We start from the raw sequence: 19,355 nt of genomic DNA on the forward strand, positions 1-19,355 counted from the left end.
AGGAATGGGTGAATGAGTGCACACACTCAAGATCCCTTTTGACCTCTGGGGTGACTCCCAGCTCAGGGAGTCGAGTTATGGAGTCAGTCATGTGTGCAACCTCCCTGTGTCTCAGTGGGACCACACACACACACCCACGCATGAACACAGGAATGGAGTCACAAAGACGTCTATCTGTCAAATTGATAAGCCATGGAGAATCAAGCACACCCTCGAATAGGAACACAGTCCTTGGTGGTGAAGATTCCTGATGATAATTGATTTCTGATTCCTCTTCTTTATATCTTCATATTTAAATGTGTACTCACATGATTCTGTATTTCTTAATTTAGCAACCACAGTTTTGTTTCTACAGAGCGAAGCACAAGTGAGCACACTCACACACGTTGGTGATTTCCATCACTGCTGTATGCACACCACGCTGTAACTAGGCAACCAGCTTCTGCAGCACAGCATTGTGGGATACCCCTGGGAAGTGTGCTTAGAATGTCAACACTGAGGCATCTGTGAGGGAGTGTCTACAAAGACTGATACCTTTTTTAAAACACACACAAATTCAGTCCCATCACATACTTTATTCCCCCGGACTGCAGTTGGTGTTTCTCAGCTCTCAGCTGTGTGTGATTCACGATGAGTGTGTTACATTCACCCCTGGGAGAGAATGGTGTTTTTGTAGGATTAACATTTGGGCCTCCGGAATCAGGAGTCAGTGTGAGTGATACACTCATACGATTACCATGGATAGCATTTAAGTGGCTGAATTGCCCAAATGCTCAAGAAAGTGACTCATGCTGTGCAATCAGAGTGCTGAGTGCGACCACCAAAGAGGTGTCACTGTGGAACAAATTCCCTATCTCATTCACACGTACATGTGTGACTAAGATAAGGAAGCCACACATTGTATGTATCAGCTTGCCGTCTCTGTATTTGTGTGCAAACAGGACATTAATAGCCTTGTTATTGTGTTTGTCCACCACGACTGTGAGCTGTCCCGTGTGTGTCATGGTCTGGTATTCATCCGCGTGTCCTGTGGACCCTGCGCGTTAGCGGACATAAGCGAACGTAGCAGGAGCAGCGAGGCTGTGAGGCAGGATATCCCCTCTCTGTCTTACCGGCTTCCTTTACTTCTCCGGCACACATACAGAGATCCTTCCTCACCCCGTCCTCTTCCTCCTCCTCTCACTTTCTTGTTGCCTTGTTTTCTGTGTTATAATTTCTTAGATTCTTTCTCCTTTTTGTCTGCCTTATCCTCTTCTGACTTGCTCCCTTTTTCTTCATCCTCTATCCTCAGTCACACTCACTCTCTTCATTTTCTTTTGCCCCGTTCATGCTCGTTTTATCGTTAGAAACAGCTTTATTTTTATTTCTTGTAGTTAGACACAAAAAGGCAAAACAAGAGGAACCAAGAGGGAGTCGGTGACAACAGTGAGTGGGTGAGAGTGAGAACTCATGCCATCTGCTTAGTCAAATGGCAACCGCTCCTCTTAAAGTTTAAGCTCGATGCGCTCCAATGCGACTGGTTACATCCAGAGTTGCAGTGCTTTCCTCCTCTCTCGCAGTACTTTTCCTTTCAAAGCTGGAGACCTTGTGTAAACTTGTAAACATGCATATAATGTGCCAAACAGTGTCTCTGTATGTGTGTGTGTGTGTGTGTGTGTCGGTGTGGGTGTCATACTGGCTGCTTCACATGACCTCTCTGTAGAAATATAGTGGCCAATCTGTTCTTAGCTGTTTAAAGGTACTCAGCAAATATACTCATGCAAAGTACAGAGACACAGTGCCTCTCTCTGCCTGTCTCTCTGCCCGTTTCTCTTTCTATTTCGCTGTGTTTTCAATCTAGCCATTCATCCGCATCTCTCTCCCTCTCTTACCTTCACGTAACTTTGCTTAAAAGTGGCTTTATGTGGCTGTTTCTCCCGTCATCATCGCAAATTTCGTGTGGCTCTGGCCACTGTGGTCAGCCCACAAATGCATTTACACACACACAAACACACACCGACACACACAAACACACACACACACACACACACACACACACACACACACACACACTCTCTCTTCTGTGACGTATTGAATATGTGAGTCTCGCTATGTGATGAATGTGTAGGCTAATACTGAGAGCACTGGCACTCATCACACTCTGGAACTGCCAGCTTCTCTGATGTCAGGCCAGATTGCTCAGGTCAGTCGGACACCCTGCTGTGTGTATGCTTGTGTGTGCGTGTGTAGGGAGCAAGAGCCTTAGCAGAAAGAGAGAGAGAGAATATATGTTTACATCTGCCATATATTAAAGTGATTAGACTGTGGAGCCAGAGAGACGAGCACTGGAACAAACAAGTAGCTGTTGGCAGCACCAACACACACTTTACCTGCTTACGTGCTTTCAGGATCACTGACGCGTGTCTATGCCCCACGTGCATTTGTGCACCACACAGGCCTGCCTTGTGCACGGTCACTATCGTTCGACTAACCTTAATCCCTCATCAGGGAGGTATAAGAGCTGACATACAGCAACTATTAGCCTTAAATTACCTCCCTCACCCCCTACTGGCCTGCTACCTGCCCCCAGAGCCCCCATAACTGTCACCACACAGCTCTGGCCTCAGCACAGCATAACCGCCTCAACATTGGCCCTTTATTAAAGCTTGCTGCTTCTAATTAATGGCTTTGGCCTTTACACAATAAAACAGCCAGTGTGCGTCTGTGTTTTTGTCTGCTAGTGAGCTCCTGTATTACACTCACTCAGACAAGGCGAAATTGATATGAGGTTGTTGGCAAGTGCTCTTTGAATGTAACTTAATGTGTGTCGTTGTCATTTTTAGGTTCAATTGGCGACCGCTTAAAAAGTTAGCCATTTTTAAAGTAATTTGGAATGTGAGCAAACAGGACACGGCTTGTTTTCGCTTTGGTTTAGTGTCAACCAGTTTATGCAAATTTAAACGGAAAATGGGCATTAGCCCAACAGGCTGCTTGTTTGAATGCTACTCCTAACAGTTTGAGACCTGATAACATCACAGCTGCAGGCATTGCTGCTTGCACACAAGAGAAAGTAAAGTGCACTAACGGTAATACACCCAGAGGATAAACGATGGACCAGTTAGGCTACAAGACCTGTATGCGGACAGGATGCATTAATGCTCAAAAACAAGTTCTACAGTTGTATTGATTGTTAATGAGCAATGATGGCCTTAACGTTCATTTTGTGGGCCGTCATCATGACTACCTCTAATGGAAATAAAGACAGAAGACACACTTTGTCTCTCTTTTATCGGATCTCCACCCAGCTCTCTGTGTTAAGAGGAATTACAGGAATATCTTTAGGTATTTGGAGCAAAGGACTCTGGTCACACGGGCAGATGATGACAGAGTGAAACAAGGGACTAATAAAGAGGATGATGAAGAAGAGTCTGAGTTACTTTTGTGTCCTGTGTTGATAGAGATGTGATGTCCAGAGCGATGAGATGACGTAGTTGAACGTGCCAGGGCCGACCGAGTTCCTGGATCGGAGCCTCGGCTTCTCTGAGCCTGTCTCATCAATGTGACACACTCGTACAGACAGGACCCCCCCCCCCCCCCCCCCCCAACACACACACACACACACACACACACACATATTTGCATGCAGGGGAGGATAGACGGAAATATAGACACTCATTCAAACACCCACTCATGCACCCATGTGCTTGTTTTTAGACCACTGAGGTGTTAATGGTCGAGCTGAGGGATGGATGAGCTGAGATGAATCTATATCCTATGAACTTAATGGCCTACGCATCTATATTAACTGGAAGAGGGGGATGGGTGACATACTGTAGGTTTGGAGGGGGTAAGGAAAGGGAGGAAGGAAATGAGAAAAGAGCAATGAGGATGAGCAGGGATGTAATAGGATGCAGGTGGGAGAGGCGTGTGAATGATCATTTGAGGTCTGTTGGCTGCTAATTGAAGCATAATTGGTGACTGACCTATTAGGGACTGGTAAATGTGTGTCCTGCTCTCCTCTCCTAAGCTGATCCTGTAGTCATGGCTGTTTTTCAGATAATGTGAATCAGCTTAATCATGGGTGGGCCTCTCGTGATTAGGGCACATAAGAAAAATCTGAATGTGAATGGATGAATAGAGCAGCTAATGTGATTATGAGTGATTGGATGTGCATGCGTCTGCACAGGGGGGTCTTTATTCTGGCTCCAATATTTGGCATCGAGGATCATTTTTATACAGCTGAGCTCAATATAGATTTCTTTCTTTCTTTGTTTCTATCTTTCTTTTTTCCTTGTCACTCGTGTGCAGCAGAACACAGCATCTGCAGCGCGTGTGTGTGTGTGTCAGAGAGAGGCGAGAGAGAGAGAGACAGAGATAGAGAGAGAGACAGAGAGAGGATCGGCGGGTGAATCAGCCGGTGGGAGGAGAGAGAGACAACAAGAAAGGAGGGAAGGACAGAGGAAGAAGAAGGAGAGGGAGCCAGCGGGGGTAGAGTGAGCAATCCAGCGAGTGAGGGAGAGGTAGAGGGGAGGAGAGAAAGAGGAGGAGGAGGAGGGGGTGTTGCTGCTGCTACTGCTGCTGCTGCGACTTTTTCTCCTGTCAGTTGGCTGCTGTTTGCCTGGCAAGCAGGAGGGAATACAGAGCGAGAGAGAAGCAGAGAGGGAGGCTGGTGAGAGCTGTGTTTTATTCTAGCAGCAGCGCTATTGTGGCACAGGGAGCCGCAGACACGCTGAGAAGCAGTGGATTTAGGAACTGGACACAGATCTGCACATCAATGGATTACCAGCAGTGAGTACGGGTGACTGCTACTGCCACTCTAGTAACCTACTCGTCATTTTCAACAGAGGGGTGAACCCCACAGCGGGGAGTCTGGCTCAGTCTGGACACACTGGAGACAGAAAGGGAGAGCAAACCAGACACTGCTTGGCATTTTTGCACCTTCCTTTCTCTCCCTTTCTCCCTCTGTTTCTTTCTGTCTGCTGTTGTGTATCTCAGAGTGTGTCACTGATGCTGTTGCTTGGCTCTCTGCAGGAGGGATGTTGGAGGCTAATGTGGCTAACATTAGCATGACGGCTAAGCCCAGAGAGCTGGACCTGAGGTCTGCTGCTGTCTCCTGCCAGGAAACTTCAGCCCAGGCCATGGCCTCCAGGAAGACCTCGGCCAAGCCCTCTGCTCTGCCCCAGGGACCATCACGTCCCTCTGGGTCAGAGCTCAAGGTCTACCGGCCCACGTCTGGATCTATCCCCATCCCAATCCCCAATCCGTCCGGGCTTCGCAAGCAGCGGTCACTGAGCAACTTGTGCGTGCTCACTGATGCTGAGAAGAAGCTGCACCTTTACCAATCTCCTCGTTGGAATGATGACACAAGCCGGCCCGGCACTGGCACCAACAAGCCAGGACAGACTAAGACAGGTCAGGCTGGGGGTGGGAAACCACCACTTTCGCGGACCCTTTCAAAATCAGAACAATCCCTTTTCCAGGGGAAGCCTAAATCATTCTGCTCCCCATCTTTAACTTCTACTGTGAGCAAACCGAGTCGAATCCCTGCTCCTGGTAAACCACGTGGACCTTATGCTGAGGTCAAGCCCATCAGCAAGGCCCCTGAGGCAGGCCAGAGTGCAGATACAGACCCTGCAGATCACCCAACTAAGGCTAACTCCAATGGAGCTGGGAATACTGGGACTAATGGCAAGAAACTAGGGGAGAAAGGGAGGGCTGCAGCAACAGAGGAGAAGAAAGAAAAGAAAGGGATAGAGGCAGAAGAGGACAAGGGCTTTCTGAAGGTGGATCCTGAGTTAGTGGTGACTGTTCTGGGAGACCTGGAGCAGCTGCTCTTCAGCCAAATGCTCGGTGAGTCTGATACTGATCCCTCTCTCAGAGGCTCGACATCTACATCACTTAGTACAGGCTACAATTACTGCTTGTCAACAAGTTAACAGTTTCTTATTGATTCATTTGATAATACATAAAACATCCTCTACTCTACTCTCCACACCCAAACCGTTCCCTCCAGCTCTGACTCTAGCTCCAGCATCACCAGTGAATTTTAAATGAGTTCAGCCTTTATTGCAGCAGAGCATAATGTCAGTGTGTTTTTCACTATATGATGGTGAGAGCCCACGCTCTAGCTCTAGTTTTAGCTCTAGCTCTAGCTCTAGCTCTAGCTCTAGCTGGCAAGATTTCCCCTGTTTACATCACTGTAGCAGTCAAATATGCTGCGTTTCTACGTGTAAAATTGATTCATGTGTTATGTATCAGTGGGAATGGGTGTGTGTGTATGTGTGTGTATGTGTGTGTGTGTGTGTGTGTGTGTGAGGATGTGTGCTTGCGCTGGAGCAGCTGAAGTAAGCAGTTCCGGAGGCCTGACATTGTTTTGTTGTTGATTCATTAGCTAGCTCTGAGGTGTTTTGTCCTAGTCTCATCTGACCCACTGCCACAGTGAGCTAGATATGTTTATCTAACACGTCCCTCGTTCTCCTCTCATATCTCCATCTCACAGTTTTACTGTTGGCACAGGAGCATATTTTAAAATTGAAAGCATGCATCCATGTGTGCCGTAGTAACAGTGTGAACTGCATGTTTCATGTCAATACTGCAGCCTCAGCATGTCCTGGCTCACACCGAAATCAGCCATTCGTTATTAAAGGCCGTGTGAGCAGGACTAGTGGGGTGTGTGTCTTCAGTCGGTTAATAAAACGGCTGCATATTGAGTCAGGCTCCGGTCACAGTGGGCCACATATTTAGCCTTGCACCACTCCCTCACCCACTCCCTCCCTTCTCCCCTCCAGCTCCATTGATCTCCGGGCCACTGACAGATGGTCACTATCCACCACCACCCCACCACCCCCGCCTCTTCCCCCTGTTACCGGGGGCAACGTGTGGGAGGAGAGAGGGGAATCTGAGGGGGTGGTGGCATGGGCAGGTAGTTAGTGTGCTACCATTCAAACAGACATGACGTGCACACTCATAACCTCGTGAATACACACACATCGGGTGCGAATGTACTGGGAAACGTATCCGAAGTTTTAGCTGACGGAGGGGTCTTTGGAAATGATGACTGAGTTTATGACTAATAGGTCAAACTCGGCTTCAAATCTGCACCTATCATCCATTATTCATTCACACACTCGCTGTGTGTTTTTCTCCTCTCTTTATCTGTTGCTCATTCTCTTTCAATCCCTCCCTTTTAGCAGGAGCAGATAGCATCAGAGTGAAAGGAGTCAGGGAGAGAATAGAGTGTAGCGGGTTGTCCTATCTAGCTTGACGCAAGGAAATCATTTTATGTCCATCATCAAACCTCTCTCTGTCTTCCTCCTCTCTCCTCATTTCCTCTTTCTCTCTTCAGCAGCTCGCCTCCTGCTGTACAGCCCCAAATCACAGCTTGTGTGACCTTGCCCCAGCAGTCCAGTGTGTGTGTGTGTGTGTGTGCATATACTGTACATGGTGTGTGTGTCTGAGGTGTGTATCTCTGTGTGACCTTGCTCTTGTAATGTTGCTGGCCACACCTACACTAGGCAGCCAGGTAGGGAGGAGGGAGATGAGGATGGAAAAACAGAAGTAGAAAGTAGAGGAAGATACAGGGGTAAGAATTAAGATTTATGGAAGGGAAGTAAAAGGCCAAAGGGAGATAAATGAGACTAAACTAAGGCAAAGGGAGACACTGGAGTAAAATAATGGTAAAAGACGATGACCTATATTTTCTACCTGGCATCCCAAGTGCCTGAGTGTCGCTTTGGGTCATTACAGTCTGCTACAACCTGCCTGAGGTTTATCATACAAACCAAGGCACACATGAAGATAGTTGTGTGAGTACACTCATGTTTGTGTGTGTGTGTGTGTGTGTGTGGTGTGTGTGTGTGTGTGTGTGTGTGTGTGTGTGTGTGTGTGTGTGTGTGTGTGTTAGAGAGAGGTTAATTGTAACTTGGCCTGTAGCTCGCGGCTGTGGGCTCATCTTTTATCGTATCTGCTTCTCCATTTCCGATGGGACGTGTAGCTAATTGGTTTCTGCTCCATGTGCTCTGTCATAGGAAGATAGATTATGAATGTTCAATGGATCATTCCCAGTGATCCACTCCTCCCCTTCCCATATATAGGCCCACCTTCGCCTCAACTGCTTCCTACATACATTAAAGCGATGTGTCCTTGTTCAGGATGGGAAACGAGAACTTGTTCCATTTGAAAACCAGTTGCATCGGAATCTTTTGCTCCTGAGCTCATCGGTTCTTTTTTATCTATGATGGCAAAAGAAGGAAAAAACAACAATGAAATCATCTTAATTTGCAGACAAATATTGAAACATGCAGCACATTGGAATGATGGCACGCGTGAACATGGACATGTTGCAGCAAGAATGTTTGATGAAGACGCACTAAGCTAAGACTTTTTGTAGATTGTTTCGTCTCATTTAGTGTCCATTGAGAAACTGACAGTGAATAAATACATAATTCCTACACTTTGTCTTTATAGGGGTATGCTGTATTCTTCAGTTAGACAGATAACATAATGTATCATTAGATAATTGTCTTGCAATGTACATGTGTACATACTTATCATGAATCGTTTTGGATCACGATTTACTCTGTGAGTCCCATTCCTATTGCACTTGGCAAATCAGTAACGTTTCCGTGTCGAGGCACATGTCCATTTTCTGGTGTGAATGTCCTGTGTTATTATAAAAATAGTGCCACACAAGCAGGCTTAGCACTTTATTTCACTGATCACGAATCAGTAAGGTAATTGTTAAAGAATCAGACTAATCATTGAAATCTTGTCAGTTCTCTTCCCATTGTACTATATCTTATTATATAACAATAATTCCACCCTGACCCGGTCATAGCCTGTCGTCGTGAAAGCTACATGTTAGCTGTTAGCTGCATTAGCTACAGGGAGTGAAATGTGTGCCAGTGTCTTGAACTTGTCATGTTGCGTGGCAGCTAGCAGCATGCACTGTGACACTGTCCTTTTGAGATTAGCCTACAGTAGAAGGCAAAGATAATGGAGAATGCCACTGAGGTCTAATCAGGATGTATAAACCAAGACTATCAGCTTTGCACTCAGACGCACACACGCACACACACACATTCAATGAAGAAAAACAAGCCAGCATATTTCAAGGTTAGGCCTATACGTTTATCTTGCGAGGTGATTTATGATTAGTGTCAGTATAATCTGTTTTTCTTCAATCACACATACATGTTTAACCACTGACTGATGATGAAGAGCTTTTTGTTAATTGGATTCAGGGAATTACCTGGCTTGTGTGTCCACGGGAAGCAAGCTTGGACTTGCAGTTATAATTCTCCTGGATGCCGCATGTTTTATAAGATACCTTGTTGACAGTATTAGCATCAAGGTTGGACACAGAAGCAGAAAATGATAACTCTGTAAATTCTGCCAATAAAATAAATTGACCTAAATGGCACCTTGTAAAGCATATACTGCGTAGGCTGCCGAGGTAATCTAAAGCAGTGAACCACAGATGTGTGCCCCTAATGACACCTCCCGGTCCCATCCAGTGCCCGTAATGAGGTGTATGTGAGAGGGTAAGCTCCCTAAAGCAGTGGCCTTTCCCAGCATGGGGCGGGCTCGGTTTAGAGAGGATCCCTTCTAAAGACACAAGCAAGCATTCGGATTAGGCCTCACATAAAGATAATGAGAAGATTCTGCCTCCATTCCACTAATCACAGATCTATCACCCTGGAAAAGGCCAGCCATCAAGACTAAAATGAATTACAGATTTAAGCCCGAAGGACATCTGTTTGGATTGAGATTTGGGTATTTGGCGGAATTTTACTGTATGAAGGATCCGATAGAGAAAATAGATTCACATTAGACGATTGGAGATGCCACAAGGTTTTTGGTGTTGGCTGAGCTTAGCGGAAGGGAAATTGGGGGACTGTGTCACTTCCACGTGACCACATAGGCTCAGCAGACGAGAACCAAATGTGACCCAGGGACACACGAATGCTCATAGATTCACGTTTGACTACCAACTCTGGTCACAACAGTTACGTTATTGACTTACTTGATATTTGATCTTATTGTATGTATCATTTTTGCTGACCCTAATATTGCCTGTTGTGTTTACCATTTCAGCCAACACAGTGCTAGAATAGCAGGGTTTTCACTATCACCATAAGACTTGGATGCAGCACCTCCATGTTTTTTTCCCATTTTGTTTTTGTTTTTATGGTTTTATTTGTGAATGATTTTAATGTTTGTTTCACATTACAATTCCAAAGTGAATATTAAGAACTAGAATGGCTCTCAGTAGAGCGCATACCTCTACCAATTCCAACAACAGATCCCTTTAATTCAATCAAGCTTACACAATGTAGAGATAAGTTGGCACCTTTTTGAATCCCTGTTATTTCAGCTGCACATTCAGCTGGTGGTACTTGCAGGTTTCTATTCTTATATGTTACCTTATAGCATCTGGAAAAGACCTCCCTCTTTTAAAACATTTAAATGTGCTACATCCAAGCTTTCATGTCTCACTCATAGTTACCAGCCACATGAATAAACCTGTGTTTTTTTAAAGAAGTCTTTAACCTGTAACTACACACAACAGGCCTCAAGATCATAGAAAAGCTTAGAAAAGTGGAGGTGGTGCAAACATGGTTGTTGTAATTTTAGAATGACATAGTGTTGTGTATGTGTGTTTGTATGTGGGCATGTTTGTGTGGTTGATGGTTACTCTTGCATCCTCGTCAGCTGTCTGCAGAACAATAAACCCTACAGAGAAAATTGACGGAGCCAAAAAAGGAAGACACAGGCACACACACACACACACACACACATACACACACACACACAGTCCTGTTCCAGAGAACTTAACAACGCTGCAGGAAATAACAACAAAGCAGTGCAGCTTTAAATGTCTAAAGCTCGCACATTCAGTCACTGATATCCTCTCCTCTATTCATCTTTTTGGCCGTGACAGGGTCTTTTTCATAGTCAGTCCATTCATTGCGATCACAGTGCTGAGTCTCTAATGTGATGCGGAGCGGCCGGTTCCACCTCGCTCTTCGCTGACTGAGGGATTCAGGGCAGCCGTCCTCCCGCCGAGGAGGTGGTGACGAGCCGAATAAACACGAACGCTCAAGGAAAGCGAGGAATAAAGCACCCCCCCCTTCTATCTCTCTTCCACTCCTCCTCTTCCTCTCTTTCAACTCTGATATGAGTTGACGGGTAGCAGTGTTCTGTCACCAGTCAGACAGCAGAGAGGATATTTCTGGTACAAGTGTTTCAGGAGGAGGACAGAGGACATCTTTTCACTGTGACAGGGTTTCTGTCAGCAGGAGAATTCATAGAAAGGAAGAGTCTTTTTCACATATGGATGCATGTATGATTATGCAGTGTTTTTTCTCTCCATTGTTGTGTGTGTGTCTTTACAATGTGGTCAGTCTCTGAGGACTTAATGCAGGAGCCATTGCATTAGTGCTATTTGCTTCCTGCCATCCTCCTCCTAAATCATATTAGTACTCTCTGTGTTTTTGTCTCATCAGCTCTTACACAACACACAACACACAGACACGCACACACACATACACACACAACACACACACGCACACACACACACACACACACACACACACACACACACACACACACACACACACACACATACAAACACACACACACACACACATTTGGCCTGTCACTAAAAAGCAAGCAAGTTTGCATTGAAGTTTGAAAGATGTAAGTGCTTATTGATGTCAGTGGAGCACTTAACTTACCTACAATGAGTGTCACAGGAAAATTACTCTCAAGAATTGGATAAAGAATTGATATACTGCAGGCCTCCCTGCCGCAAACACATACACATAAAAAAAAACATGCATTTTTTATTTATATAACATAAAAAGAGTCTATAAGTCTTTCAGTCCAATTGTTGTTCATTTTTGTTTTCATAGATTTTCATAGAACACTGGTGTCACATATATAAGTGGGCGTCTTGGGTTCGTCTTACTGAGCTGGTTTAACAAGAAAACAATAAATGGGACATGGAGACGTGACATTAGTGCACTGAGCAGCAACAAACATCTTTTCATATTCTCCCTCACATGTCACAAACGCCAGCAGCTCCTGCCTTTGGCAACTCAGAGAGGACACACTACTTTTTTGTGCTGTTTGTATGATGTTACAGGCTCTCGTCGATAAATGTCAGCCCAACCTTACTCCACAATTTGGTAAAATGAAATCATATTCAGATTATTTTGACAGATATTGCAATAACGATATGCTTCATGAGTAGTTGGACTGGTCATTTTGCTCCTAATTTCATTTCCGCTCAAAAAAGGTATTGGAATTGTGATGATCAGTACCAAACAAACATGTTTTCTTACATCTTGAGAACAAGATTTGTAGACCAGGGCATCTTTGCAGCACCACAGAACATCATTATACTCCTGTTTCGTTACATATTTCATCTTTATCAAAGAATTCCAGCGTCTGGGATTTGGATGTTGCGCTTTCAATTAATTATGCAGCCCTGTTTGTGCTGCTCATCTTACCAGACGATGACCCAAACCTGGTGTATGCACAGTTTTCTCATAAAACAAGATGTAGCCTTTAGACTGATACTAATAGATATGATACACTTAATGCTTTCATGTGTGTGCGAGAGAGACTTAGAGGGAGATAAAGACAGAGTTAAGTAGGCTGCCTTGTGATGAGGAATGCTCAGCATTCATCTTTTTCTGTTCTATTTGTGTTTTCCTCTCATGAATGCTCTCAGACAAAAGTGCCATTGTTAATGATGTAGCTATCTGTATGTTGTTGCTGCTGAATTAGTTTCACACACATATTTCTGACTGGGTCTTATGACAGCATTGTGGTTAGCTAACACCAGTGACAAAGCTAATGCAGTGTCAGTGTTGGAGGCTGAAGCTAAATCAGCCACAATCAGCAAACACAGGAGTTACCTAGAAGCAGCTTTTCACAACACCTCTCCTGATCGTATTTGTTGAATTATAAATATACCAAATGTTTGATGACGAGTCAGCAGCACGGGCCATTACATGTTTAATGGTTACATCTGGTTTTTTTTTTTATTGAGGTTTTAATCAACCAGTTGTAAGTCACATTAAGTCACATATCTGGAGGCAACATAATTTGATTTGGCTGACGCTCTGATTAGATTTTAAAAAACACATGTGGAAGTTGTCAGGCCTGAGTTGTAAACTGAATTTTGCACAATCCAGCTGCAATTAAGCCGAATCGCAAAAGTGAGGCCCAGATGTTGTCTTAACCAAAACGTCAGTTTACACAAAACAAAGTGCAAACATACACTTAGGGTAAAGCAATATCATCATACCTCGGTTTTATGAGGCTACTTTTGTTTTTACAGGATATTTGTATAAATGAGATGTAGTATTTTGACATATCAGGTATTTACCAGAGTTATTTTATATATTATAAACACACTTCTATACATACACTTCTATGGTAGTAAACTTTGGGATTGGACTGGAAAGATGAAATGATTAATGGACAAAATAATGCATTCAGCAAAACTTTAGTGGAGATACTTGCTTACTCGCTGTCATCAGTTCTAACGTCTCACCCATCACCTTATTAACAGTGCAGGCTCTACACACAGAGTTCAGACTGTCTGACTGACATGTGAGAGCAGAGCTGCAGCTGTGTTTAAGCACATCGTAAAATACAGTTCCACAGGAAACAACTCTCTTGAACAAAAATACACCCAAACATTGCCACACATTATGGTCTGCCTTGGCTTGCCTCGCTGGGTTTACTTAGTATGTGTGTGTGTGTGAGTGTGTGGCTCTTTGCTCTCATGAATGCGTGTGCAGCTCTGTCAGTGCTTAGATTGCGTCTGATTTAGACTTGAGCTGAAAGATTTCCAGCAGCAAAGGAAGCACAAGAGATACTGCAGAACACTATACATATTTTATTTCATGACACACAAACACATCCATCAGACTGGTTGATTGTGTTTATCCTCCAGGTGATCTCTCTTTGACAGCCTCATCTGCATACTGTGTGTGTTTCTGTGTGGTGTAGTGTGCTTTGCCTCTTTACACTTTGAGCACTTCACTCATGTTTAACACGCACATACACACTTTCATTCCTCTTTGTGTTTCGAGGTCTAATCAAAGGGCTGGAGGTGAGATGTTCTTGTAGTGTTATCTCGCTGAGGTCTCGACCTTATTTTCCGAGAAAGCAAACTTCTCGGTCACTATAAGCTTCCACGTCTTCCCTTCTAAGCGGATAGTGCTGTGACTTCTAAGCAGATAGGGCTGTGGTTAAGGAGATATGGCCGGTGTGTTTATGTGTGTTTGTCCGTGTTTGGGTCAACATCCAGAGAGAGCTTGGTTTTGTGGGTGTGGAGATCTGGGCTGAGAGGATAAGAGAGAGAAGTCTGAAGGTTTTAGCTCTGCACTAAATGCTGCGACGAGGATTCGGGATCTGGAATGTTTCCATCTGTCTGTCCACATGTCTGCTGTGAAACAGTATTTCACCGTGTTGCTCATCCTCTCTGTCTCTGTCATGGATCGTGCTTTTACATAAGGATTCCTCTGATTCCCAATTTTAAATGGATTTCTGATACAGTCAGCTGCCCCAAAATAACACAGACTATCTCTCAATATCTTCTCACACATAGGTATTGATGCACTGATCGTTCTGTCATGGAAAGATTGCTGCGGTTTTTTTAGTGAACAGAAATGCAATGTTGTGCTCAGACAGACTCATTAACTATTCACGTCCCATATCAGATATGATCTTCAAGGTTCTCTAATATCCTGTTGCGACATCCTGGTGTAGCAGATGAACTTCCGTGCACGTCTGTGTTTGCGTACATGTGTGTGCAAGTGCGTGGATGCACATTTGGGTGCATTAGTGTTTGTCGGCCCTGTCCAGATGTGCAGGAATGGCCGTGTGTTGTAATGCTTCCTGTTTTGCAAACTGTCTGAGGTCAGCAGAGGGCTGTGATGTTCGGTTGAGTGGAAACAGAGTACAGAAAAAAAAAACTGAAGACAAGTAATATTATTAAGCATGTAAAAACAAAATACAAAATAATTGACATTTTAGCCATTTTGCAGGTTCAAATACACATCGGGGCAGGTGTATTTCTGTGTCATCACATGCTCTTTTTCTCACTTTTAAGAAACATTGTCAAAAAGAGCACTTAAACAATAACAAAAACCACACAGGTTTTACTAGCATCCTGTTTGTCTACAACAAAGATAATCATTACAGCATTCCTGACAACTGACACAGTAATCACGCAAGCAGCCAGTCTAGAAGTGTATGACTATTTTAAAGATTTACCCACATCGCTGGAGGTGCAGATGTATAGTAGCAGCGATGCTCAACCGCACCATCTATCATGTGATAAGCGCACTGTAGCCTGAGGAGCGGTTCAGTGACACTAACATATGTGCACACACGTGGACAGGACGGGGACAAATGAAGTCTGGAGGGAAGGAAGGAAAGAATAGAAACAGAAGTCATTACTCAAACCTTTCATTCATATTCTGCAAATCTAAAGCTCTAGCCGGTAAAAACACACACTCATGTGCGGGCAGACGGATGAACACACATTTACCATCACCACACAGACAATACAAAGTCAAAGGAGGATGCACAAACACATACACACCCATACGAACACAATGGCAGACTACTCCTGCAAGGACAGAGCCATTAGAGTGTCATTGGGGAGTCTTTTTTTCTTTCTAATGGAGAGTCGAGTCAGTCGCCCAAGAGAGGAAACCAAATGGACAGCAGTTTCACTCTGTTTTTTTAGGCATCCACCATGTGAAGCATGCTCTCTCCACTTCTTCTTCTTTTAAGGGATAAGCCAAGCAATATTTCATATGTTTCTTATCATCAACAAATCCCTTCAAAAGACGGAAAAAAAACAAAGATGAATGTACCCCACCAGCAAGTATTGCCTGATGTAGCTTATTTCTCCGTGCCACAGATGTCCATTGTTGTCCAAAGTCTATTAAAAACACACAAATGAGTCACACTGTTGCTTTGGGTGACATGTTCCTCCGTTATGGATAAACATGGGCACTGCAGGGTTTGTTTTTTTTTTCTTTTTTAAGTCAATCCTACATCCACCATCTGCTGCTGAAATACTCTCTCACTGAGAGGCACAGACAGGATGGGGAAGTGAGAAAGTATTGAAAGTCACAGATTGTTGGCTCCAGGGATGGGTGATATGGTCTTAGAAAATGTAATATTTTTAGGCTGTATTGCAAAACGTGATTATATCTCCGTATTTTGAAATCTTTAAAGCACTTCCAAACACTGTGACATGAGAAAATCCGGAGTAATGTTTAAAAGATATCTACATTGACGTAGGTCCAGCATTTGACCAGTGATTTTGATCAGTCTTGAGCATCACAGGAACATCTGCCTTAGCTTTGAGGTTTTGAGGATTCAAAAACAAGCTCTGTAACATAGCTGTTAATTCAAAGGCCAGCAGCTCTGTTTAATGGGATTGTGACCTTACCACACACACAATAAGAGAAAAAAGGGCAGTGGTCCTCTATACTGCCCTTGTCCATTTTAGGGGTGCGCCGATCCGATATCAAGATCGGATATCGGCCCCGATATTGATGAAATGACTGGCCAGTAAAATTAACAGATCCACAGGCCGATCCAGCTTTTTTTTTTCTCCGTCGCAGCACATCCTATGTCATTCGTCAGCAGCGCGTGTCGCATGCTGGATAGCACAAGTTGTTGATTGACCAACTTTTTATTAGTTTATTCTCATGTGTAGCTGTTATGTTTTATTTTGAATTCCTGTTTGCAGGACTTTGCACTTACTCACGTCACAGTTCTCCGCTGATTAGCTGTTAGCCCCACATCAGTTGTTAGCCTCACCGATCAGCTGTTAGCCTAGCAACGCTAACTTTCAAACCGACGTACTCAATACTATTTGGGCTGTCCATCGTTGCTCCGTTCGTGGTCCCTCCACCACAACCTCAGGGTTATTCACTGCCTGGCTCCTTTGTCACTCTCCTCTGCTGCTGCAGTTGATTATTTTGTCTTAGTTAGGAAAGTCTGGTTCCTTTAGTCTCTTCCACATGGTATAAGGTGGAAGGTATACAGTTTATTATTAATTCAACAACAGTATCGGATCGGTATCGGGTATCGACAGATACACAAAGTCCAGGCATCGGTATCGGTATCGGGACTGTAAAAGTCGGATCAGTGCATCCCTAGTCCATTTATGTCCTCTCGCCATCTGTACTATGGAGCTGAAGGCAGAATACAGCAAAATAAAATCTTTCCTCTTTCTACATTTCCATCTCTAACTTGCTCTTTATGTTGCTTCTTTGAAGTCGTTCTGTCTCTTTGTTTTGTCTGAGAGCAGACCTGCGTTATGATCCTGCACATGCACTATGTGCATGCTCTTACAACAACACACTCACTCTAACTTGCTGACTCTCATTTCAACAGTCTGAGTGGCCCATAATGGATGGCTCCTCGGGTGGTTTCACAGCCTCTTCAGAGCTGGAGTGTGCGTTCATGAGTGTATTGAGAAGCGGCAGGTGGAGCGTCCCGTCCCAGCACATACATGCACATGCACACAGGCCCTTCTACACACACACACACACACACACACACATACACACTCAGTCTAAACCTGATCAGTGTAATTCATCTGCACCCCTGGGGAGCTGCCGGGGCTGACAGGGATATTTGCATCCCTAATTCCCCCGCCACCACATCCCCCCTTCCGATGCCAGCTGGGACCACCAGGGCCAGGGCAGAGGCAGGCCAGGAAGTCTTTCAAAGACATGCACTCACATATACACACAGGCACATACACAATCAGGCAGACCGTATCTAATCAATTTGACGCCGATGTTAAACAAAGCTCACGTTTAGGGTAATTAAAACCGGGCAATTAAAGCCTGGATGTGTGTGCATTTGTCTGAGTGTGTGTCAGACTTGTCTGTGTTTGCATATTTTAGAGGTTCTTTGTTCCCGCTAAACCCTAGTATGAACAGATTATTATTTTAAAGCTGAAAAGTTTGTCTTTGTAGCTTGAATTTACATACTGTGCATCACAACCTTTCATGTGAGCACATCCAGCAGAACAAAGTAGTTCTATTTTTATATATTTTTTTATTATTATATTTTGTTATGAAACATTTTGACTGTATGTGAATGCGTGTGTGTGAGTGGCAGAAGGTTGGATTGCAATGATTTCATCATCTCTCCACTGAGCTGCCTGTCCTCAGGGCGACCTAATCAATCATCCATGTGGCCATTCTCTTTAAGAGAAATCAATCCAGTTTTATAAATCAGGCCTGGTGTAAGCGTTTCTCAGGGTATGCATATGAGTAGACCCCCTGTGCGTACACATATGTGTCTATGTAAGCGCAGTGTTTAGTCTGCAGCTGTTGTTGAGATTGACAGCGCTGGCAGCTCATGATTTTCCCTTCTCACTCATTAGAACGGACTCTCCCCCTTCACCTCCTCACTAGCCAGCTGGACTGACCCATAGGAGGGGTGGCTGTGAGTGGGCTGAGTCTGTGTGTGAAGGGGGGGTTGTTCAGGGTCATATGTGTTAATGGATTTCTTCCGTATAAAGAGTCTGTTATTCCAAGTACTCAATTGTCGTTTTTTCATAAAGGGGGAATTTATTTTACATCCTTATTAAGATGAACTCTCTACATTTTTGCCAGTGTCTCTGTGAGGCTGCAAAACTCAAAATCAGCATAGGTTGTCTAATTTCTATTCAAAATATCTCTCCACTTTTTCACTTGGTCCAGTGGTAAATCTCTTTTTCTTTTAAAATTACAGACAAAAACTACTTTGAAGAGGCATTTTCCAGTGTTAGCAAAGCTGGGATTTGAGCTAAATGCTAACAACACCATTCTAACATGCTGATGTTTTCTGGGTATGCTGTTTACCATGTTCACCATCTTGGTTTAGCATGTTAGCATTGGCTAATAAGCATCCAGCACAGCTGATGCTAATTGGAACGTAATTTGCTTTGAGGGTATTTTATCATAAACCCACAGAGGAAAATTAACTCAAGTTGCACCCAATTTTTATTTGTGGAAACACATCCGAAAGTTGTTAAGACATTTTGAGAAGAACAACTTTGTAACTCAGTTGTGCTTGTAGAAGTATGCTTATATTTTCGCCTCACCCTGTCCTTGATTTATAGTAAATCTCTTCCAGTGCTCGTCAGCTGGCCCGTTCTAATGGTCTATTGAACTGAACCTCAGGGGTTAACAGACTGGCTCATCTCTTACCACCATTACTCTTTTATCACCATCCCTCAATCACACATAAATACGCAAGGGTCAAGGTCAAGAAAAGACAAGACAAGAAAGACTCCCCAAGAGCGTAAGAACAGTCTGTCTGATCAGTAAGTG

The 19,355-nt window shown here is 44.1% G+C and overlaps 1 protein-coding gene across 12 annotated transcripts in view; it reads left to right on the forward strand.

The window, feature by feature from the left end:
* LOC115584565 (neuron navigator 1-like) overlaps nt 1-19,355 on the forward strand; it is a 93,627-nt gene that overhangs the window by 15,427 nt on the left and 58,845 nt on the right. For 10 of the 12 annotated variants that reach the window (XM_030422063.1, XM_030422064.1, XM_030422065.1 and 7 more), the window contains one exon: nt 5,011-5,829. The exons of 1 other annotated variant lie outside the window; for it this stretch is intronic. In XM_030422063.1, the coding sequence (XP_030277923.1) occupies nt 5,011-5,829 (819 nt within the window). Of the gene's footprint in view, nt 1-4,379; nt 4,768-5,010; nt 5,830-19,355 lie in introns of those variants that run through there. One more of the 12 variants, XM_030422075.1, reaches the window with a different exon arrangement.

The sequence above is a fragment of the Sparus aurata genome, chromosome 7 (genome assembly GCF_900880675.1).
Source record: "Sparus aurata chromosome 7, fSpaAur1.1, whole genome shotgun sequence".
Lineage (NCBI taxonomy): Eukaryota > Metazoa > Chordata > Actinopteri > Spariformes > Sparidae > Sparus > Sparus aurata.